Raw genomic sequence first — 21,003 nt, forward strand, 5'->3', positions numbered from 1 at the left:
TTCCAGATCGGCAAACCTAGGTGGCATGGACTAGGACCCTGAGGCTCTTCGTCCCCACTACTTCCGACGCCAGAACTTTTTGTGGTATAGTTTCCTTTCAACAAAATTGCCACATTGAGACATCTTTCGTAGTACATCGGCCATAGAATTACACATGTTTTTCTGAGTATGCGCATAGCTCGACCATCACAACGCCACAACCCAAAATGCCATCAGAAACCATCATAATAACAGGCGCATCCTCCGGTCTCGGTCTCGCATTCGTTCAGTACTATGCCTCCCTCCCAACACCGACAAACATAATAGCCATAGACAACCGGTCATTCCCTCCCCAAATCGCGGAACGATATGGAGCCGTCATTCGTTCCCACCAAATCGACATTACCTCAGCCCAAAAGATCCAAGACCTCGCGTCTACTCTGGAGTCTGCCCCAATAAGCCTCATCATCCACTGCGCGGGCATCAGAGGGCTCGTTCCAAGAATCGTCGCCCAACAGAAACAGGGCGACAAGAATGTCGCCGCGACCGAGACGCTGGAGGCTATGAATCACGAGACTATGATGAAGACGTTTGAGATCAACACTTGGGGCACTTTCAATGTCTTAAGAGCGTTCTTACCACAACTCCGATCAGCCGCCGCTCAATCATCAAAACCCAAAGTCGTCATTTTATCCTCCCGGATGGGCTCCATATCGGCGAACACAGCGGGTGGCGGATACGCGTACCGAGCCAGTAAAGCGGCGCTGAATGCGGTGGTGAAGAGTCTTACTATCGATGTACCCGATGTGCAATTTTTGATGCTGCATCCCGGAAGAGTAGAAACGAGGTTAGTGGAGTGGAAAGAAGAAGGGGCGATTGGGGTCGAGGAGAGCGTGAAGGACTGTATGAGGGTTTTGGAAAAGATGGATGAAGAAAGGTGGGAGAGTGGGAGGTTAGTCGATCGTTTCGGGGTGACCATTCCTTGGTAGGATGGCGGTGGGAATCCGTCGAGGGAGGTGGAGGGAGGTGGAGGGGAATGCGAGAGAAGAGGTGAGGAAAGATGATATATTTTCGCACCTATATATCCGCGCCTATCTGGCATTGTATTTTGAGATGAAATCGCTGAACCTCTGATCTCCCGCCTTTGCTCATCTATCCGTACATATTCTCCCGCCTCAGATATTCTTCCATAACGCCATAAAATGCATGATTGAGATCGAACCCCTCTTGTTCAGCCAACGAGCTAAGAGATTAGCCGCGTGCTCGATTTGTGCTGATGAACACAACTCAAGCCGCAGCCGAAGCAGTGACGGTGGTGTAGTTAGTAACACCCTCCATAGTTGTGCCTATAGGCTTCGTAGATGACGCCCGAGGAGTCTGCACGGTGGTGTAGTTGGTAATGCCTCCGATTCTTGTACCTGTAGGCTTGGCAGATGTAGATGTCGCTGACGGATCATAACCGCTGTAGTATTTGCCGCCAGTGTGTGTGCCCACGGGCTTGGTGAATGTCGCCGATGATGCTTCCAATACTGGAGCCGCCTCGGAAGCCGTCAACAAGAGACGTTTGTTGTGGAAGGTGATGAGAGTCGTGGAGGATGCTGAAGGGTCATAGGGAGTCATGTTATTACCGCCAGTTAAAGTGGCAGGCAGTGTCATAACCTTCGTTGACGTAATGACCGTTGTTACGGTAACTACCGTGGGCGCTGCGCCGTAGAGAACCTCGAAAGTTGTTGGAGCTGTGGCGGATACCGAAGAACTGTACGGGACGTAGCCAGATCCGTGAGTCAACGTCGCTGGCAAAGTTATGATCTTCGTAGTGGTGATGATGGTAGTCGTGACAGCTGGAAGGGGAGATTGCTCTGCAGTCATCGCTGAGAGGCGCTCATCTTTGGATGAAGTCATGGACGTTCGGGGCAGAGAAGGTAAGAGGCTGTTATCCTGGTAGCCAGCACCGGCATCGTTCTGATAAACTCTCACCGAGTTGATGAGATAGTACACTTCGTTGAACTTGTCGGGGTTGGTTGCAACGAAGTGAGCGCAAGATTCGTCGTGAGTCTCCGCTGCGCAGTGTGTGTAGCCAGACCATGCATTGCCTCCAGCCATGGAGCCGCAAAAGGTAATGTTAATGATCTGTCCTATGTTAGTAGGTACTCACATCCACGAGATTGAGTCTACTTACGATCTTCATCTTCTTGAACGTATTGCGAATATCGCAGCCATCCCCAACGAAGTTCATCACAGGCGTGCCCCATGTGTTGGGGTCAGGATTGGCGCTATCCCAACCCGATGGCTCGTGACCCCGAGGAAAGAACCATGCCTTGATGCCATCGTCCTCGACTTGTGCTGCCCAGATACCACCTCGGTTATCGTTGAAGGCTTGACCGAAGGAGCCCTCGGGACCATTGACGCCGCAGTCGCGATGTTCCATGCATTCGAGGTCTGGGCGCGTCTCGCCTGATCCGCCATTGTCTCGCATCTTGCATGGTGTGTGACCGGTATGGAGGCTGAGCGAGTTCCGCGAGTTCATGGAGACACCCTCGATGATGTCGAACTCGGAGTACCATTCCTCTTGATGACCTGTGTCGTGGAGAAGCCAGCTGCAAATGATTAGCAGGTGTACATGTCTGATACGCCGCACAAAAGATGACGAGCACGAGAGAGAGTGCTGGAGTCGGTACTGACTCGAAAGTCCGAGAATGCGAGGGAAATTTGAGGAGTGAGACTCACAAAGCAGGCCACATGCCACATCCACTAGGCAGGTGCTCAAAGTCGGCAATGAAGAGTCCGTTGTCGAACGTCTGCACTCCTTCTAGTCGGACGCTCTTGCGGCCATAGCCTTCACCGGGCTCTTGCGGAGGGAGTACTTGAGTTGTATCGACTCCGAGATGTACCTTGCCGTCGTCGATGCGTGCAAGTCCAAGTGAAGTTGCTTCTTCCTTGGAGACGTAGAGAGCCATGCCTTGGGTGAACTGGTCCCAGCCATTGTAGAAACGGAAGGAGCCATCGTCGAAGAAGTTGCTCGCGTTGTATTCTGCCTTGAGCTCATAGCCTGTGGTGAGGCAGAGCACTGAGGCAGCGACGAAGAGGGTGCGTAAGATAGCCATGATTGATACTTGACTGTAAAGCTAGGGAAATGATAGGAAGTGGAGGTAGGAAGTGATGAGGAAGCTTGACGCAGAGAGGTTTGAATCATATAGTGGGTGCCCGTGCCCATACCGTCCCGCCTCGCTTGTAGTGAGAGAAGGAGGGAGGAAGGAGCGACCGGCAACCCACCCCATGGCGGTGAGCAAAGTGAGAGAAACCGTGCTGAAGTGTATAACCTGTGTCTATTACATTGCGGCATGAAGCAGAAATGATGCATAGTGCTTGAATGCCAAAGGTGCTCACACTATGCAGCTCGCAATCTGCGATGGGTATAAGTATAGTAGGCGAGGGAAGACGGCATCTCGCCATGGAGTCAAAGACAGCATGTGATGCTCCTGACAGTACTGACTTCTAAAGGTGCTCTTACAGAGTGCGCAAATGACTGTTAGATGTTACTGCGAGGAGGCTCAAGCTGAGCAGCCAAGAACGCCACCAACTACAAGCCGTCTCTGAGTCAACGCAGTGGTAGTAGCAAAGAAGCGCGCGCTCCATACAGATGCGCACTGAACGAGAAGTGTGACCCGAAGCAACTTGCGAAACAGCAGAGCACACCAGCATCATGCTTCATCACCCACCGTCTTTTCTACATCGCCCTCGCGAACATCGGTCAAGGTGCCCTGGTCTTCCTCTCTGGATCGCGCGCCTGAGATCTTGCTAGCAGTCTCCAGTCCTCGTTCAACATCTTGCACTAGCCCATCCAACGCGTCGAAGATGTCGCCTTGCTGTTCTCTCGCCTCAGTCAGCCTGTCCTGCCCAACTTCACCCTTGCCTTTGCCCTTGCTCTTCCTCGGTATGTCGATGCCTCGTATGCGCAGCATGTACCCTTGATCCGGCGAGTCCTCATCGAACGAGGGAGCTATTCGTACGTCCGTATCGGTGATTTGCCACTCTGACGAAAGCGACTGCGCATCTACGACTGTGCGCCCGTCTGCGCCGACATCGATTATGAGGTAATGTTCCTTGACACCCGGTATGGGCGGGGGCAGCGGTGACTCGACTGGTGAGTCTTGCTCCTCCCCTTCTTCGCTTCCTTGATTGCGTCGTCTCTCCCCTCCACCCGGCGCGTCATGCGGGAGGTACTTTGTATCATCCAGTCCCAGACCTCGCATCGATGCAGCAGTTATGATGGTCGGGTCGTCGTCGGCAAAGACATAGTGTGTATACGGGTGGTAGTGCTCGCCCGACGTCGTGTCTTCGATCAGGGTGAAGAAGGGTCGGAAATTCGGCGGTGGTAGCAGCGGTTGCTCGTCACTAGGCTCGGGATAGGGTATGTCGTCCTCATCCTCGTCTTCTGGCGCATCGCCAGGCTGCTGTTGCTCGTGGAGCTCGTCGTCGGGAGGGTCTTCGGCGCGCTCTATTGACTTTGATCGTGGGGAAATCGATGCGCGACGATCTGAACGGTACTCTGTAGTGTTAGGGTTGCTAGACATGTTGTGGGAGTTGATGGAAGACTGGAGTTAACGGAGTTCGGGAGCTCTAGTAAGGTGCATGATCGATAAGGGACATGGTCCATGCACACTACCCCATCAACCCCAAGGCAGCAAGTCAGGTACGGAATGCGGTGAAAGACCCTAGCTCAAAGGCTAAAGTATGTAATGCAGTCCTTAGGGTATCATCCAAATCCAAACGCCGATAGTAACATCTGTGTGCAAGCCAAGGTATTGACGCGCCGCTTTCCCAGCTTCCGTCATGTGCCTGCAGATCGAGGTGAGGACAACCTTCTCAACGAGTTTCCGTAATCGACCGTGTGATCCGAAAGCTACAGCGGGCTTGTATCGGGTTCTTGGGTCGGTGCCGGGGTTTCGGTGGCTGTCGGCGCGTCTTGACTCTTCGACTTGAAAGCTGGATGTACAGGTTAGCTGGAGATCTGGTAGGTCACTTGCGTACATACGCTGCCGGCACATGGGACACTTCTCTAGAGAGCTCTCTTGCTTCAACCAGGAGAAGATGCAGTGCTGAGACGTGTTAGTCTTTATCGCCCAGGGTGACTTCATGGGTATGGAGGCGTACCATGTGAAAAGAGTGATTGCACTCTCCCAGTACTATCTCACGTTAGTCTAGGCCCAGCATCGTCATGATCAGACATACATAGCGGACACTCGTCGCCAGGGAACTTGCACTTGGAGCAAGTACTATCGTAAGGGTTACGACAGATACCGCAGACATCGTCGTCCGGCATATCCCAGCGCCAGGCGGCGACGGCATTCCACTCGCGTATAGTGACTTTCATCGTGTCTTTCGTCACTTGGAAGGTAGAATTCAAGGTTGGCGCGTAGTTTGGGCGGAAAACAAGATCAACAGCACCAAAACATGCCGAGGCGGCAGTTTACGGCGGTGAGGGGCGGCGATTGCGCGTTAATTCCGCAGGGGTCTGAGCTCAAGCTGGAGCTCCACGCTGCAGAGCGACTATCACGCATCACAGACACACAATCACGCAATTTCTGTTCTACAGACACGCCGTGCTATGGTACATCTATCATGGCCATCTGGTAGAGGCTACGCCACCGATTGCTGTCATCAGTCAATACAGGGGGCAAGGAGATCAGACCCTCTTCAGGTTTGCTGCAGTTCCCCGCACTAACGCTGAAGCTCGATGCGGACCCTCTACGCTGCACGAGGATTGTAGATTAGGGAAGCTTCACCTCGCCGTCTAGCTCCACAAATCTTCGTTCCTTCTTCCCTTCCTCGCCGACCAGAGACACCTTCTCATTCCACTGTAGCTATCATCAAATTCCAACATGTTCGTCTCACGCTTCCGCTGCTCTTTACGTCCGCTCTCTTCTGCCCCCTCCATCCGCTTTCCCATAGCTATAATCAGCAGACGTATGATGTCTTCACAACCCGCCTTCTCCTCTTATCTCGTCACGCCATCTGAGCTCAACTCGGCATTGAAGCACAATGCCAGCAAACTTTCTACGGAACCCCGCATTGTCCCACTTTGCGCTTCTTGGTTCTTGCCCAACGACGGTCGCAATGGCTACGAGACCTTTCTTGCACAGCGCATTCCGCGCGCACGCTTCTTCGACCTCGATGCTGTCAAAGACATCCATTCGCCGTACCCGCACATGTTACCCACTCCCGAAGATTTCGCAATCGCCATGAGACATCTTGGTATACGACGGGAAGATAGCGTCGTTGTCTACGATACAAAAGAATTGGGCATCTTCTCTGCGCCGAGAGTGGGCTGGACGTTGCAGGTCTTTGGTCATCCGAAGGTGCATGTGCTGAACAACTTCCGCAAGTGGGTTGAGGAGGGGTTCCCAACAGAGAGTGGAGAGCCAAAGGACGTCGAGCCGACTGAGTATGCGGTGCCAAAGTTGGAAGAGGAGAGAGTCGTTGCTTTTGAAGAAGTGAAGGACATTGCGAAAGAATTGGGCAAGGAAGGCGCAGACGAAGTGCAGATATTGGATGCCCGAAGTCTTGGGAGATGGAAGGGCGTTGACCCAGAGCCCAGAGAAGGTATGTTCTGTCGCGTGCGACGCGCTCCAATTTGGCTAATCGATCTCATCAGGACTCTCATCTGGACACATTCCCTACTCCACCTCCGTCCCAATCACAGACCTCCTCGACCCGAACGACAAGACCCTCCTTCCTGCCTCCAAACTCCAAGCCATCTTCAAGTCGAAAGGCGTAGATCCGTCCAAGCCAATCATAAACAGCTGTGGAACTGGTGTTACAGCAGCGATCATTGACGCTGCATTGTCGGAAGCTGGCTACCCCACACAACAGAGACGGTTATACGACGGCAGTTGGACAGAATGGGCACAGCGCGTGAAGCCTGGTGAAGGTCTCATCCGGAAGACTGAGTAGGTTGGTCATGGCCATGAGACATTTCCTTCCAAAGTTGATACCCATTTCACCTTCGTGCATGTAGTTTGTATTGACGAATATATGATGCTTTTCCACCTTTATGACCATGATGAAGAATAAAAATGCGTATCTAAAGTACAAATGTCGTATCCAACGATCACCAACAAATGGGGTATATGCAGACACCTAGATGGCTCAGCCAAAAGACTACCATGTCCACGAATGGAAACGCGCAAAAGGCGGACGGTTCTCAACAAAAGAAAAGAAGTGAATGATACGCAACAGAGGAACCTATAATTCTCCGCGACGGGGCTGCTGAGAATTACAACCACTCCTGCGATGACTCCGATGATTGGGAGGAAGGAGGTGCTTGCTCCGGCTCGGGCTCTTGCGATAACGGAGGAGTTACCAACGCCAGGTAGTCCTGTAGTGCCATCAACGACGTCGATGACTCGGAGGTTTGCGGCGCTTGCGGCGTTGGCGAAGATTGGGGCAACTGCGATGACGAAGGTGTCGGCGAAGACTGGACCATCTCCAAGGATTGAGGCGCCGCCTGTGACGCTTGCGGTCTTTGCCCTGCATAACGCGGCGAAGTCGGGTCCAGGTAGGTATCGAAGAACTCTCGGACTGTTGGGTCGGCACGAAGTGTTGTATTTTCCGGAAGCGCCACAACGTTGAGCCCGTTAAGCGAGCGTGCTCTACTGACTGGTCGGGGAGTTAGCTTGTGTCCCGCAACGAAAGATGTAGTATAACTTACGAGCAACGTAGATCTGGCTTGCCTCGAAGGCCTTCGAGAGATTGACAGTAACGCGATCTAACGTCATGCCTTGGGACTTGTGCACTGTGATGGCATAACCTGCCAAAAGTGGGAGTTGCGTCCTTGATAGGCGGTTCGTTATCTTGACTTTCCCACCCTCTTTATAGGTTATGACCTCGGTGACAGCGCAGTCTGGGTAGATCGTCCTTACTTCCTTATTGTCGAATGTGACAATTGGCCATGGTTTGGGCGTATTCTTCTTGGCGAAGGATACGAGCTGAGATTGTACATAAGAACCATGACGGCCTTCTTTGCATGGCAGCTTGCTGCGGTCGTATGACTCAAAACCGGTAACAGAACCTTGGCAACCGTTCACCAGACCCTTCGCGGGGTCAATATTGGCCACCAACATTACACGCATACTTCCTTTGATAAGCACACATGGATCGTAGCGGCACCCATCCTGTCGGGATTGTTAGTGAGACCCGGAAAGACAACAGAAGTAACATACCAAGCGTTTTAAACAGCCGAGGTTGGCAGGATGCTTTGTGCTCGCCTCTTTGTAGTCCACCAAAGATTCGTCATTATGGTCGTTTTGTTGAAAATGATCCAAGCACTTGTATTCAAGCGCTGTCCGTTCAGTAATGTCCTCGATAGCTTTATCGTTAACTTCTTTCACTTTCTTACGTGTCGAGTGTAGTTGAACAGCGTCTTTTGTCTCATTCGGATGATGGAGTAGAAGCTGTCCGTGAGGCGCGAGAATTTGACCATCTGATACGCGTCAGTTTGCTGCCCCCAGGCATAAAAATAGTGTCGAAGCAGCATTTCGACGATGAGAAAATATTACCTCTGCGTATCTTTTGAAGAATAGCAACAAATTTCCTGTCGCTTTGTCGGTGGATCTTGGTAAGATTGATATGTGTGAAGTTGCAATTCTGTCTGCGTTAGTGCATTTCTACAGTAGGAGTAAAGAACAGAAGGGACGTCTAACATACCTGCCATACTTCACTGCAGAAAGCCCACTTATCAGCCATTCGCCAGGGGCCGTAGCCACATCCCTTGGTCTCACAGGAAATTTCACACTCCAGCGGGTCCTTTTCGTCCTTGGATTTAAGCTTTGTGCCACATCCCATGCAATGCTTGAAAGGTTCAACGGGTGCAAGTTGACAAAACTAGAATGATCAGCGTGGATGTGACGTATTTTATGATGCGACTCACATCTCCGGTAACCACGACCTGAACACCACCAAATGGTAGATCGGAGTTATGTCTTGGAGATCTGCTAGCTTTCATAATCTCGCTCAATCGCTCGAGATCAGAGTTCGGAACCATGCTTATCTCATCGATGACGAGCACGTCGACGTCGTTGAGTTTTTTCCATTGTTTCTTCCCGCGAGCAGCTTTTTTTAGGTCGTCCAACTTCTTCCCGGAGCTGTTTATGTTCCATGCTGCAAAATTGTGAATTGTTTGGCCACCCACGTTGTACGCAGCGAGATTGCTTGGCGCTATAATTTGCACCTTCCATCCTTGCTCTCTGAGCATTGGGACAATGGTCTTGAGGATGGCTGATTTTCCAGTCCCTGCAGGACCAGTGTAGAACACATTTTCCCCCTCTAGGATCTTTTGCACCACAGCCTTTTGTTCGGGTTCCAGTTTGATATTGGTTCCGGGGACGTAGTAGTCTGCGAGGATGTTGGGTGTTGGGCGCGGTGCTAAGCGCGCAACATCTCGCTCGTACAATGCTGTTGCTTCCTTGAGCCTCTCTTGTTTTCTCTGATCGCGGAGCCGTTCCGCTTCTTCAATGGCGGATCTGTTGGCGTTCATGAACGCCAATGCCTCTTCTTCTGTGGAAAAGTCTCCGCGTAAGTATTTATATATGTCGTTACCTTTCTGCTGGAAAGCATCTTGGAATTTTCTGTAAATGCCAGGGAACTTCCCGAACGCGACTGCGTGATATTTGCTGTTTGGTGCAGATGGATCGGGCTCCTGAACGTACAGGCCGGCTTTCCGCAGATCTTGCAGCGATGTAAATCGTTCTAGTTCTGCGGTCTGCGGAGTCTTTCTTATCTGCTCTGGGGTTGCCTCTGGGGTTGCTGGGTATGCGACGTTGTTGTGCTGGGTTCCGTGCTGGCGGCCGGCATTGCTTCGAGACTGGCTCTGCGTCGCAAGCGGGGTTCTGGGGCTCCCGGACGATATATCCTGTCTCGGTCGCTTTGGAGAAGCGTCGAATTGGTAGCCGTCTGGCTTTCTTTTCCTGTCGTTTGTCCCCGGCGGCGTAGCCATGGGTGGGATGTTCTCTTGGTCTGCCATTGGCGGGGGTGAACTATTCGTATTGTATGATGTAGGATGGAAGTATGAGGAAGAAGCGCGACGTAAGGGAGTGTATGGTGAGGATTGCGGTGGGTGTGTCGTAGGAACGGTAGCGAGAGGGGCATCATCCGGATACCGGTTCGGTACGTGACCACCTGTTCACACGGTAAGTCTCAAAGCTCATACTGGAACCACTGCGTAGGAGGAGAAGGGGAACCACGTACCGGACATGACGTAGTAGTCGACAGGATTGTATGCGGCGTGGTGGTAAGATTGATCGTATGCGCCGGCTCACGGTAAGGGACAGCTCATTGAAGAGGCCCAAAAGAACAAAAGGCGACCAGAATAATGATATGTTCGCGACAGTGATAGCCAATAGCGAAGGGTGTGATGGAGGCAGCTGGAGTGCGGGGTGCAGCGCGATGAGAGCGAATGGTCGCTCTCGAGCCGAGTTCGACGCGCCAAATCGCGCCCGGCGAGGCTGGTCATCGCGCTAACCCCGATTAGTGTAGCTCCCAACCCCACCAGTCTGGCGGGGTGCATATGCTTCTTCTGGGCTCCGCGCTCGAGCTTGAAGTCTGTTCGCGAAGGACTTTGGATTTGCATATTGATGGATTGATAAGTCGACGACGGTGCTTTACCGTGATTCGTCTGTGAGGCCGTCTTGTGATACTTTGCAAGCGAAGAGAGGGACCGATGCGAGATGTATAGGTTTCACACATGAAAGGTCCAGAGATTAGCAGCTCATCGTCCTCCTGCGACAGTATCGTTGATAGTTTCATTGATGTCATAGCTAGCCCAAGTTGCTGCTACAGCGTGAACACATCTCTACAAATGCCGATTCGACCCTACTCCTCCCCAGCACTCAAAGCCGCCTCCGAAACCCCCCGACTACTACTCTGCCCCGTCCTCGCCCTCTTGCTAACCTTCCCAGCCTTCGCCCTCCCATTTCCAAGCCAGCCCTGCTTCGCCGTAATAGGCCGTAAGAAACCATCAATATGCACACCACCAACCGTGCGCTCTTCATTATCAGAGTCATTAGTTCTAGGGTCGTAGCCATGAACTCGCATGCAATGCTCGACGACGCGGTAGGCAAACGGGGCGTCTTCCTCGTGCCTCCAGCAATCTGCGTGCGGACAGCGCAGTGTGCCGATTTGGAAGAAGGGGCGTTTGGGTGGCGGAGGCTGTGAGATGGAGGGGACGGTCGGAGGCGGTATGGTCGAAGGTGTGTAGGATACGGGTTCGGGGGCGGCTTTTGATGCGAGAGCTTCGTGGAAGGGCATGAAAGACATGCCTTCGCCGAATAGAGTTGCGCAGCGCTGGGCTGTACGTGCGACAGCTCCTTCGTTCCAGCCTTGTACAGCTGCTAGACCGAGCACTTCACTCCAGTCCAAAAGCCCTTCTCTTAGTTTGCCTTCGTCTCCTGAACTATCGCTATCTCCCATGGTGCTGGAGGACCTGCGACGCTTCCTCTCGTGAGGGATTTTGTGGGACTTTTCCCAGTCGGATCCTCCACTTGAGATGTCATCGTCATCGGCGGGCTTTCTTCCATCTGTTGCCTTTCTGCCGGCTTTTGTCTTTGGTCGTACCGTGCGATCGACCTCTCTAGACGTTGCGCGCGAAGGTGGTCGAGTGCTAGATCTGCGGCTTGTCGCACTCTTCGATCGAGCTCTTGATGTGGATCTTGATCTGGGACCGCTCGACTCTGCACCTGACGTGTATTCGCTCATGGAAGAATCGCCTGGCTCTCCACGACCAAAGTGGTTGACACGCGTTCGGCGGATGGCTAAGGCAAGCTCATCTAGTTTCCCCATCATGTTCTGTATGGTCGGCTGGAGAAGTCGCTGTGCCCTAGCGTCGTCTGCTAACAAAGTCGGCTTCACGAGTCTCATGGTGCGAGGTTTTCTACCACGTTTCTTTCCAGTCGCCTGATCGCGTTCGGTGTCATTGCCGTCCTCGATATCGTCCGTCGTGACTTGTGCCCTGGGTTTGTTGTTCGGTTTCGCCGTATCGGCGCTTTGTGAACGAGACCTGCTTCGTGGAGTTGCTGTGTCGTTTCCAACCTCAGAGTCAGACGAAGGCGTTTCGCGTGAGTTCCACCTCTCTTTCGCCAGCCGCAGAAAGACAGCTAAAAGTTCCTCTCGCAGGTCGTCTCCTGCATCCTCCGTGCTTGCGCGTCCCGTAGTCCATTCGTCCACACGGTCGCTCGGAGGCTCTTCCTCTGGAGGGATTGGCCATGCCGTCCACTCTTTGGAAGGCACAACCGCCGTCTGCGTAAATCCTGCCGCATCCACGTATTCAAGGTCCTGTACAGACTTGAGCCAGTTATCCCTACTCTGCCAGTTCTTGACCTTCGCCGTGTCTTCTGGGGGCCGTCGTAGTCGCCGCTTGAGCGCATGCGCATTGTATAGGTGTACGGCGAGATCTGTCTCTTGCAGCTGATCGAGGGAGTCGGCTATCTGGCGATCCGCTTCTGTGTAGCTCTGCCATGTTTGGGGCGGTCCGTCAAAGCGATTCGGGCGCGCTGGTACTTCGTCATCGTCTTCCTCTCCATCAGACTCGTCCCGTGCTGACTCGCTGTCAGTATCCAGGTCATCGTTAACGTCTAAAGATACTGGGATAGCGGGAGTCTGTGCTTGCTGCACGTCACGCGGGTCTGGGATTTCCTCAACTGACGGCGACGAGCGCGCAGATGAAGACGATGAGGTTGTGGATTCGTAGGAGGAGGGCGGTGGCGGAGCGCTACCACCAAATAACGACATCTTCGTTGCGGTAGATATCGAAACGGGCTTGTGGTTGTCTTGGCGTCGACATCTGCGTTATGCGATGCAGCAGTTGTGGGAGTGTAGAGGCGCGCTCAAATTTTGGTGGGGTTCTCGAAAATGACGCGCCGTCACGTTGTCGCTACCATCATCCTTGGTTCACAATCTGCGACCCATCTGGGCAGCATCATACCACCAATCTCTCATCTAAAACCATCTTGCTAGTTCACCATTGGTTTCTGGTGTTTCCATCTACATATTGAAATTGCTTCAGGCGGTCGCTGCGATGACATCTTAGTGCCGGCATTTGTTAGGTCTTACACCCTCGAACATGGAAAGCAGGATCTAGGCACATTCGGATGACTACAGAGAGCGACCGCGAAGCGATCGTCATCTTACACGGCGTCTCGGTAGCTTGGCTTCATCTTCGCGCTGTGATGTACCGGCGCATTACACTTGTGATCTGTTCACGCACGTGCCGTCGCTCGCAACTGCCCAGGTAGGCGTCAGCGAGGCTACCTTATTAACCCTTTTTTTTGCCGTAGTCTCCAACGACCCATCAACACAACGAATCCACTTTCACAGCCGCCTTTACCTTGGCCACCCGTTAGGTGCGTTCCAAAATGAGGTTTGGGCGTCCTACTTTCAGGAGACCATCAGTCGGCATACATCAAGCTTTGCGCTTACGTATCGGAACAAGCTATGTTCTGCAGCAAATCATCATTGGTGGGTGCTAACCAGGAGAGTCATCAATGCTCTATATCGGATCTCTGCGGAGGCTTCGTGCATCACGGGATGGGAGCCTTCGCACAACGTCAATTGCGCACGAAACATCGAGAACGAACTCTCTCACAGACATAGTGTGAGCAAAAGAGGTGCCGACTGCCGCATGGCTGCACGAAGACTGAAGTGTACCTCTCTCTGTTCCCTCACCAATCGTCGGTGCTCCAAGAATTTCAAGGGGAACCCAGGTAGTGCCGAGAGCCTCAACGGCCCATGAACACGTCCTAAGCGCGGACGAACGCCCCGAACGCGGCGCTTTGAGCGTGGTCAGCGTCAGCCTTAACATCACCACAGTATCTCCACCAGCAGTGAGCTAGCGGCGAAATTTATCATGGTGTCGACTCCGATCCGGGGAAGTGGTCCTGAGCCAACACCACATGGTGATCAACGGCGTGGCAGGATGCCCAAGCTGGCGCACCGATACTAAGGAATATCACCACAAACCGTGAGCGTCATACAGGCTTCTGGGTAACGTCATGTAGTCGTTGAACGCCTCGTTCTTCTACAACGTCAAGCTCACTGGATTATGGGACAAGCCGACGACTAGAAGGCTATACGAAATACTAGTACTCTTTTGTTGTGCTTCGAATTACAGTAGCTCTACAGCGCCCATCAGCACTACAGCACACACCCTGGACTGTTCCCCTTGTAAACGGACTCTTGATGCCCCATTCAAAGCTAGTAGCGATGCTTGTCGTCGATTCTTCCGAATGCGCGGTCCTACTTTGATTACACCTCGATCCACACAGTAGGACCGAACTGGAAGAGCCACCGCACATACGTCGGCCATGCTTATGGCAATATAAATACAATAGGTCTGGTATGCCAGACGATCACCAACCTCAGTCGCTCTTTCAGCTTTCATATTCTCTTGCAAGACTAATTCAATCATGCGTTCATTCGTTTCAATCACCGCCGCGGCGGTGGTCGCCCTTCCTTTCGCTATGGCAGCGCCCAGGTCGTCCAAGATGGAGGCTAGGTACTACAACCCGGAGCAGGTTATTGACACTGATGTTGTCATCATCGGAGGTGGAGGTATGGGTGCTTACTCTGCCATCCAGCTCAAGGACATGGGAAAGAGGGTCGTCGTTGTTGAGAGCTCGCACCGCCTTGGAGGTCACACCGAGACCTACATGGACCTCGAGACTGGGTTCCCCATCGACATGGGAGTGAAGCTGTACCATGACGAACCTTTGGTGCACCAGTGGTTCGCACGCTTCAACCTCACTCTAGGCCCAGCAAGCCCGTTCCCTACCGGCCCAACCCAGCAGGTTGACTTCAGGACCGGTCAGGTGTTGCAGGGTCTCCCTCCTGCCAACCAAACCGCTTTGGCTGTTGCTCTCGCGAAGTACGGCGCCGTCATCGCACAGTGGCCTGAACTTGAGGGTGGCTTCTACCTCCCCGACCCCGTTCCCGAGGACCTCTACATGCCGTTCGGCCAGTTCGTCCAGAAGTACGATATCGCGGATGCAGTACAGACCATCTTCGGTCTCACCTCCGCCTTTGGTGATATCCTCGAGCTTCCTGCCATCCAGCAGATCCGCACCATGTCTCTCGGTCTCCTGAAGACCATGCAGAGCTTCAAGACCAGCTCGGTGATGAACAACAGCATGCTCTTCGAGGCACTCACTGCCGAGCTGCTTGCCTCCAACTCTGTACTCCTGTCCTCCAGGGTCCGAAAGACCGCGCGCGTGAGCAAGGTCGACGGCGGCGTCAAGGTCCTCGTCGATACCCCCAAGGGCCAGCGTCTTATCCAAGCCAAGAAGATCCTCATGGCCATCCCCCCCACGCCCGAGAACCTCACTCCGTTCGACCCCAGCGGTGATGAGATGAAGATCTTCAGCCAATTCACATCCGTCGGCTACTACACCGCCATCATCAGGCACGCCGCCCCTACCAACGTCACCCTCAACAACCTCGCACTTGACAAGCCATACGCGCTGCCACCCATGCCCGCCATCTACAACGTCTTCCCCACCGTCAACCCTACACTCAACCAGGTCTTCTACGGCACCAAGGTCGGCCAGCACCTCAGCGACGAGGAGGCCCAGGCTGCCATCCTTGCGGACCTCAAGCGCTTCCACGCTATGAACAACATGACCGGCCCCGAGCCCGAGATTGTCGCTTTCAGCAACCACAGCCCCTACAACATGATGGTCGGAGGCGAGGCCACCAAGAACGGTTTCTACAAGGACTTGTACGCTCTGCAGAGCAAGCGCAACACTTTCTGGACTGGTGCTGCGTGGAGGGCGCATGACAGCTCCAGCAGCTGGGCTTACACTAGCAGGAGTGTTCTGCCTGCGCTTGTGGCCAGCTTGTAGGTTTGCAAGCGGTGGTGGGGGGTTCTTTGGGTTAATTGATAATGGAGCGGTTGCTCCCTTGGACGGTCAATGGCGACGTTTTCTTTGATACCTATGCTGCTTTACGATACCTTCGATACTTGTATTAGTAGATGACAATAATCAAACGCCATTGTCCGCATTCTTCGACTCCTTTCCTGCTGGCCCTCCCTCTTAAGTTGGTCAACATGCTGGAGTACCACGTGTCGATGCATGAGCCTTCCAAGGTTGGCTTACGCTCACTTCTCAACCTTGGTTCGCAGCAACCATGCAAATCAAATTTACAAAATTTTGATCATATGCTGTTGCTGGTGGTGTCTACATAGATGAGACACCGTAAGACTCTGCACTTATATGCTCATACTCTAATACTCTAGCACCTCTAGACACTTCTCTAACACACCTCACCGTCTGGAATCCTAGTGTCTTCTGATTTGCGTCCTGCACTTTACGATGAAATCTATGCGACCTGCTAAACGTGTTCGACTTGAAGGCGCACATACTCTCTCGACGCCCGTCCGCTTCCTCATACTCTCGGATACGCATGGGGCTGAATTACCGGAAACCCTCCCGCCATGTGATGTACTCCTACACTGTGGCGATCTGACAGAAAATGGCACCCCGGAAAGCATCTCTGCGGCCCTCCAGACGTTGGGCAAAGTCGAAGCCAAGCTGAAGCTTGTCATTGCTGGCAACCACGACATCTCGCTCGATAAACCATACTGGATTTCCCAGGGCGGAACTGATGCCGATGCAGAACGAGCAGAGGCGCTTGTGAGCTCAGAGTCAAGTTCCGAAGCAAGCCTAAATGGCATCACCTTCCTGAAAGAAGGCACGCATACTTTCAAGCTAGCATGCGGCGCTACATTCAAGATATACGCCTCGCCATACACGCCCCTCTACGGCGCATCAGCATTCCAGTACCCATCGAACGAAGACCGTTTCAACCCCTTGGGCACTCCACCGTGGGCGAAGAACGTCGGTACCGAGACCTCGACCATCCCCAACGACGTCGACATCGTCATGACCCACGGCCCCCCAAAATACATCCTAGACACAACCTCTGACGACGAAAGCGCAGGCTGCGAGCACCTACGCCGCGCCATCGCTCGTGTGCAACCACGCCTGCATTGCTTCGGCCACATCCACACGCCGCGTCGCTGGTTCTACCAAGCACACGTGCTGGATTCCAGAAGGGAAGCGGAACTAGATGCCAATTCCGACTCTAAATCGATAACCAAAGTCTGGATAGGCGAGAACTCAGCACGAAGAAAGGGGTTCAAAAGCCTGCCCCCAGGCCCCGCCCAAAAGTTTCGAGAGAACAAACAGCAGACGCTGTGCGTGAACGCGGCGATGGAAGGCACTGAGCCCGGCGTTCTCGAACACCCACCCTGGCTCGTTGAGTTAGATTTGCCCGTTGTACAAAGAGACATGGGAATGGGAGATGCCGTCGGTGAGGATACGCATCTCACGTAAGCGCATGCGAAAGTGGAGTCGCGTGTTGGGTTCGGTGATGAGGGAGCGGCGGTGCAGCTCGGCGTCCGCGGGTCCCGGTCAAGCGGGCAGCTGCCGTAATCTCCAGGGCTGCATCTCGCGGTCGGTGGTAGGGAACTCCGAGTAGTTAGCCTTGCGACAGCATCGCGCAGAGAGTTTCAGAGTTTATCGGCGTAGCGCAATGGCTTGGAGTATTAGGCAGGACGCCGTGGACGCCGTACAGGAAGATGAGGCGTACATATGTAGAGGTTCCGCTGCTTGTGCCGTAGGCTCCAGTACGCATCCTTTCAGCGAACTCACAACCTTGGAACGGTACTGCCTCCATAGCCATTCATATCTACTAGCAACAAATCACCATGACAGTCTCATCATCCCTCACACTCTATCGCCCAGGGCCGTCCACCTCCCTAACAACACGCTCGTTCTCCAGCTCCCTCATCTCCTCCCACCTCTTCACCCAACAAACCGGCACAGCAATCCTAACCGAACTCGCCTACCGCATCCTCATCGACATCATAAACCGCTTCATACACTCCTTCCAGCGCCTCGCCTCCCATGGCCTCGACTCCGCATCCTCCTTCATAGAGCGCAAATTGCAGGAACGTCGTGATCGGCTGGACGCTGGTGCCGGTGAGGATGGGGGTCTGAAGATCGTTGAAGAGGTAAGCAAGTTGGCGGAAGAGGGGGGCTTTGTCACTTGTCCGTTGACGGGGACGGACATGGGTAGAGAGGAGGGGATGAGGGGGCCGCCGAGGTGGGTGAGGGGTGTTTTGGATGGGATTGATGAGGGAAGGATGAAGGAGAGGGATTTTTGGATTCATACGCATACGGGTTGAACTCGACATTCCGGTTATATCTCATACGATCCCTTGAAGCATACGAGCTACCCGAGGGTGTTCCGATTGCTCAAGAGATTGCCGCTTCAGCTCGGGCAGCGACAGCTTGCGCAGCAACCGCAGCGTATGCAGCAAGCTCCACAAGTACAGCAACATTGAAAACCCTCAACCGCAACGTACGCCGCAAACTCCAGAAGTGCAGCAACTTCAACGGTCGCAGACGCCACGTATTCAGTAAACACAGCCGGCGCCTCAGCTAAGTCGCCGAGATGAATTGCACCGCTCCCATCGAGCAAGCTCTGCTCCACACGAGACGCCGCCTTGATGTGCCTCTATATGCCCTTGGATCTACTCTTAAATGAGCGCGCCTTCGTCTCCCTACAGCGACCGCATCCCTCATGCCCGCACTTCTTTGCCTTGTCCCGACACCCGGCGATGGAGGCGCAACTGTACCTTAGGCTGCGGGACAGTATACCAACACATCAGAGTGCTTCATCACGAAGCCTCCTGTAACTATACGGCGGCGCCCTGAGTTACACAGGCTCTGTCTACCAGTTTATAGCTGACCGCAGGTGCCAGTCAGGCGCTCAGATTCTGTTACAAGGACAGCGTAGGCCACAAGATTTCATATGCTCGCTGTCAGCACATTTACTGTACTTGGCGCTCAGCTCCTCCTACAATGTTCTACCGCTATCAATATCATATGCCTCAATTCGCATCCGTGTTCCTTCGTCATCCTCATTGCCTGCTTGTCTTCACACATGTGACATATGGTGTCTTCCTGCCGCGCAGGCCCAATCGCGTCTGGTCGGTGTCTCGTTTCGTATGCTCGCCCTCCGTCTGCCGAACTAATACTACATCACTACAGCTGCTTGTGTCGTATGTGAGGTGAAACTAGGCGTCGTGTTTGTATTTTGCACGGAATAGTCTCGACGACATGCCCTTGGTCGGCGCGAGTGATAAGCAGCTATGCAGCGCTGGGTTGGGATTTGACTCATCGAAAGAGACCGATACTTGCGCCTCTAAAAATTGATTACGGCGGTCAACCTTGTCGCTGCTCATTCTCGGCTCGGATGGTGGATGCGTATTGATCTCGTCCGCCGCAGGTGAGTACCGGCGTCGCGGAAGCACTCAGACCAATTCCTGGGCCATGAGTATAGCGGCATTGATCTTGCGCATTCAAAGAGTATTTTGCTCGCCGTCTCTGGCGTGTGCTGTCAGACTGGCCTTGCTGTCGTCATTAGAAACTCACCCATTGAGGTCGGCAAGCTCAGCCCCTTCTAAGCAATTTCAACAACTTCGCTGAGCTTGCTCTGAGGCGCTTATGGTTCACATAACACAGCGAGAAGCATCAAAGAAGCATTCCCCGAGCGGATGCCACAGCTTTGGCTCTCGAAAGCTCGCCACGTACTTCTACGATTGTTATATCAATAGGCTAGCCTTGATACGTCTTGCGCACTGAGCACGCTGTCTTCAAGATTTGCTACAAGAACAGCGCATAATCACTTTTCAATCTCGAGTTTCGATGTTCTCGCGTATCTTCAAGTTCGCTCAGTCAGTCGATACCTGTGTACTATCGCACTGCCCGTGAAGCACACCCTCACCGGCTCCATACATGTCAGCAAACCCATCACATCTCTCAGTATCTGCTTGACCTGCTGGAATTTCGCGTTCTCGCTACCTGATGAGGCCGCACGGGCCACTCCATCTCGCGTATTTTGACTTGGTGGTTTCTCACTCTCACCTGGCAACGCCCGCGCGGCCTTCCACCGCCGACGAAGCCCTTCTATACCCGCCTTCACCTGGTGTTTCCGACCTTCCTGTCGCCGGCAGAACACCGGCCGGAGCAACAGCGCCGGCTCCTAGCGCCTGTCTGTGCGCAGGCTCTTGGCAGGCACATATAAAGCCCGTTTCCCCCCTCCGACCTACACTCTTTTACCACAAACCCCACAATCTTTTACCCCAACTCGAAGAATTCCAACTATTTGTCACTCATTTCTTCAACACACTTCCTTCCTTCAATCACTTCGACCATGGCTCATTACTTCATCACTACTTTGGATCACTTCCACTTTGTCACATGACATCATACCTTCACTCATATATGTCGACCACTTCCAACCTTACTGAGCTTCACTCTTCTTCAATCAACATCACTGCTCAACAATCTTCACACCTCACTTGGTCATCAACACTTCATCCAACCTTGGTCCAACATCACATCCATCGATGATCAACCTTACTTCACCATGAGCCATGGTCACTCTTCCAACATCCTCCTTCGCCATTGAACATGGTAAGTATCTTCCTGGTTTCTTCTTTATTCAGTATTCTAACCTTTTTCAGCTTGCTGTCGCCTTCTACCACACTCACTTCGGATTGCTCCAACCTTCGCTCAACATCGTCGCCAACCTCCTCAAAGCCCTACACTCTAGGCCACGATCGAGCTCTTCAGCATCCACCTCAAGCCCTCTTCAGGCCAGCATCGCATGTTCACAACACCCCGGGTCGCACGAAAGTCAAGTTGTTTGGATGGATTGGATACTTTGGTGGTGGAAACATACTGGTGGGAAGTGCAGGATACCATGGTCAAAGACAGTAAGAGACGGACATTACAGATCTCGATGGGATCTCGCTTTGGGCCTACAAGGCTTGCTTCGGCAAGGCCCCATGGCTGGTGGACATGATCTGGAGGAGACTTCATTCTCATATCAAGGTGCTGGAGGACAGACAGTCTATGGTACTTCGGTACTAAGCTGGGCCTACCTTGGAGATTTGAAGTTCTTCGC

At 53.2% G+C, this 21,003-nt stretch overlaps 8 protein-coding genes across 8 annotated transcripts; 4 read left to right on the top strand and 4 right to left on the bottom strand.

The window, feature by feature from the left end:
- Positions 1–206: 206 nt before the first annotated feature.
- On the top strand, positions 207–968 carry J4E83_000756 (uncharacterized protein; the record flags this gene model as incomplete). The annotated part of the gene is made up of 1 exon (XM_049327717.1): positions 207–968. The coding sequence occupies one exon, from the start codon at positions 207–209 to the stop codon at positions 966–968; it is 762 nt and encodes a 253-aa protein (XP_049193862.1).
- A 298-nt stretch (positions 969–1,266) lies between these two features.
- Positions 1,267–3,083, bottom strand: J4E83_000757 (uncharacterized protein; the record flags this gene model as incomplete). Its single annotated transcript, XM_049327718.1, has 3 exons — positions 1,267–2,109; positions 2,159–2,576; positions 2,707–3,083. The coding sequence occupies 3 exons, from the start codon at positions 3,081–3,083 to the stop codon at positions 1,267–1,269; spliced, it is 1,638 nt and encodes a 545-aa protein (XP_049193863.1).
- Positions 3,084–3,680: 597 nt separating this feature from the next.
- On the bottom strand, positions 3,681–4,553 carry J4E83_000758 (uncharacterized protein; the record flags this gene model as incomplete). The annotated part of the gene is made up of 1 exon (XM_049327719.1): positions 3,681–4,553. The coding sequence occupies one exon, from the start codon at positions 4,551–4,553 to the stop codon at positions 3,681–3,683; it is 873 nt and encodes a 290-aa protein (XP_049193864.1).
- A 329-nt stretch (positions 4,554–4,882) lies between these two features.
- J4E83_000759 (uncharacterized protein) lies at positions 4,883–5,353 on the bottom strand (the record flags this gene model as incomplete). The annotated part of the gene is made up of 4 exons (XM_049327720.1): positions 4,883–4,965; positions 5,015–5,078; positions 5,134–5,165; positions 5,212–5,353. The coding sequence occupies 4 exons, from the start codon at positions 5,351–5,353 to the stop codon at positions 4,883–4,885; spliced, it is 321 nt and encodes a 106-aa protein (XP_049193865.1).
- A 598-nt stretch (positions 5,354–5,951) lies between these two features.
- Positions 5,952–6,933, top strand: J4E83_000760 (uncharacterized protein; the record flags this gene model as incomplete). Its single annotated transcript, XM_049327721.1, has 2 exons — positions 5,952–6,582; positions 6,635–6,933. The coding sequence occupies 2 exons, from the start codon at positions 5,952–5,954 to the stop codon at positions 6,931–6,933; spliced, it is 930 nt and encodes a 309-aa protein (XP_049193866.1).
- A 3,915-nt stretch (positions 6,934–10,848) lies between these two features.
- On the bottom strand, positions 10,849–12,762 carry J4E83_000761 (uncharacterized protein; the record flags this gene model as incomplete). The annotated part of the gene is made up of 1 exon (XM_049327722.1): positions 10,849–12,762. One exon carries the CDS (start codon positions 12,760–12,762, stop codon positions 10,849–10,851), a length of 1,914 nt encoding a protein of 637 aa, XP_049193867.1.
- A 1,673-nt stretch (positions 12,763–14,435) lies between these two features.
- J4E83_000762 (uncharacterized protein) lies at positions 14,436–15,866 on the top strand (the record flags this gene model as incomplete). The annotated part of the gene is made up of 1 exon (XM_049327723.1): positions 14,436–15,866. The coding sequence occupies one exon, from the start codon at positions 14,436–14,438 to the stop codon at positions 15,864–15,866; it is 1,431 nt and encodes a 476-aa protein (XP_049193868.1).
- A 471-nt stretch (positions 15,867–16,337) lies between these two features.
- On the top strand, positions 16,338–17,360 carry J4E83_000763 (uncharacterized protein; the record flags this gene model as incomplete). The annotated part of the gene is made up of 1 exon (XM_049327724.1): positions 16,338–17,360. One exon carries the CDS (start codon positions 16,338–16,340, stop codon positions 17,358–17,360), a length of 1,023 nt encoding a protein of 340 aa, XP_049193869.1.
- Between the last annotated feature and the right edge of the window lie 3,643 nt (positions 17,361–21,003).

The sequence above is a fragment of the Alternaria metachromatica genome, assembly GCF_023757995.1.
Source record: "Alternaria metachromatica strain BMP 0045 chromosome Unknown scaffold_1, whole genome shotgun sequence".
Taxonomy (NCBI): Eukaryota; Fungi; Ascomycota; class Dothideomycetes; order Pleosporales; family Pleosporaceae; genus Alternaria; species Alternaria metachromatica.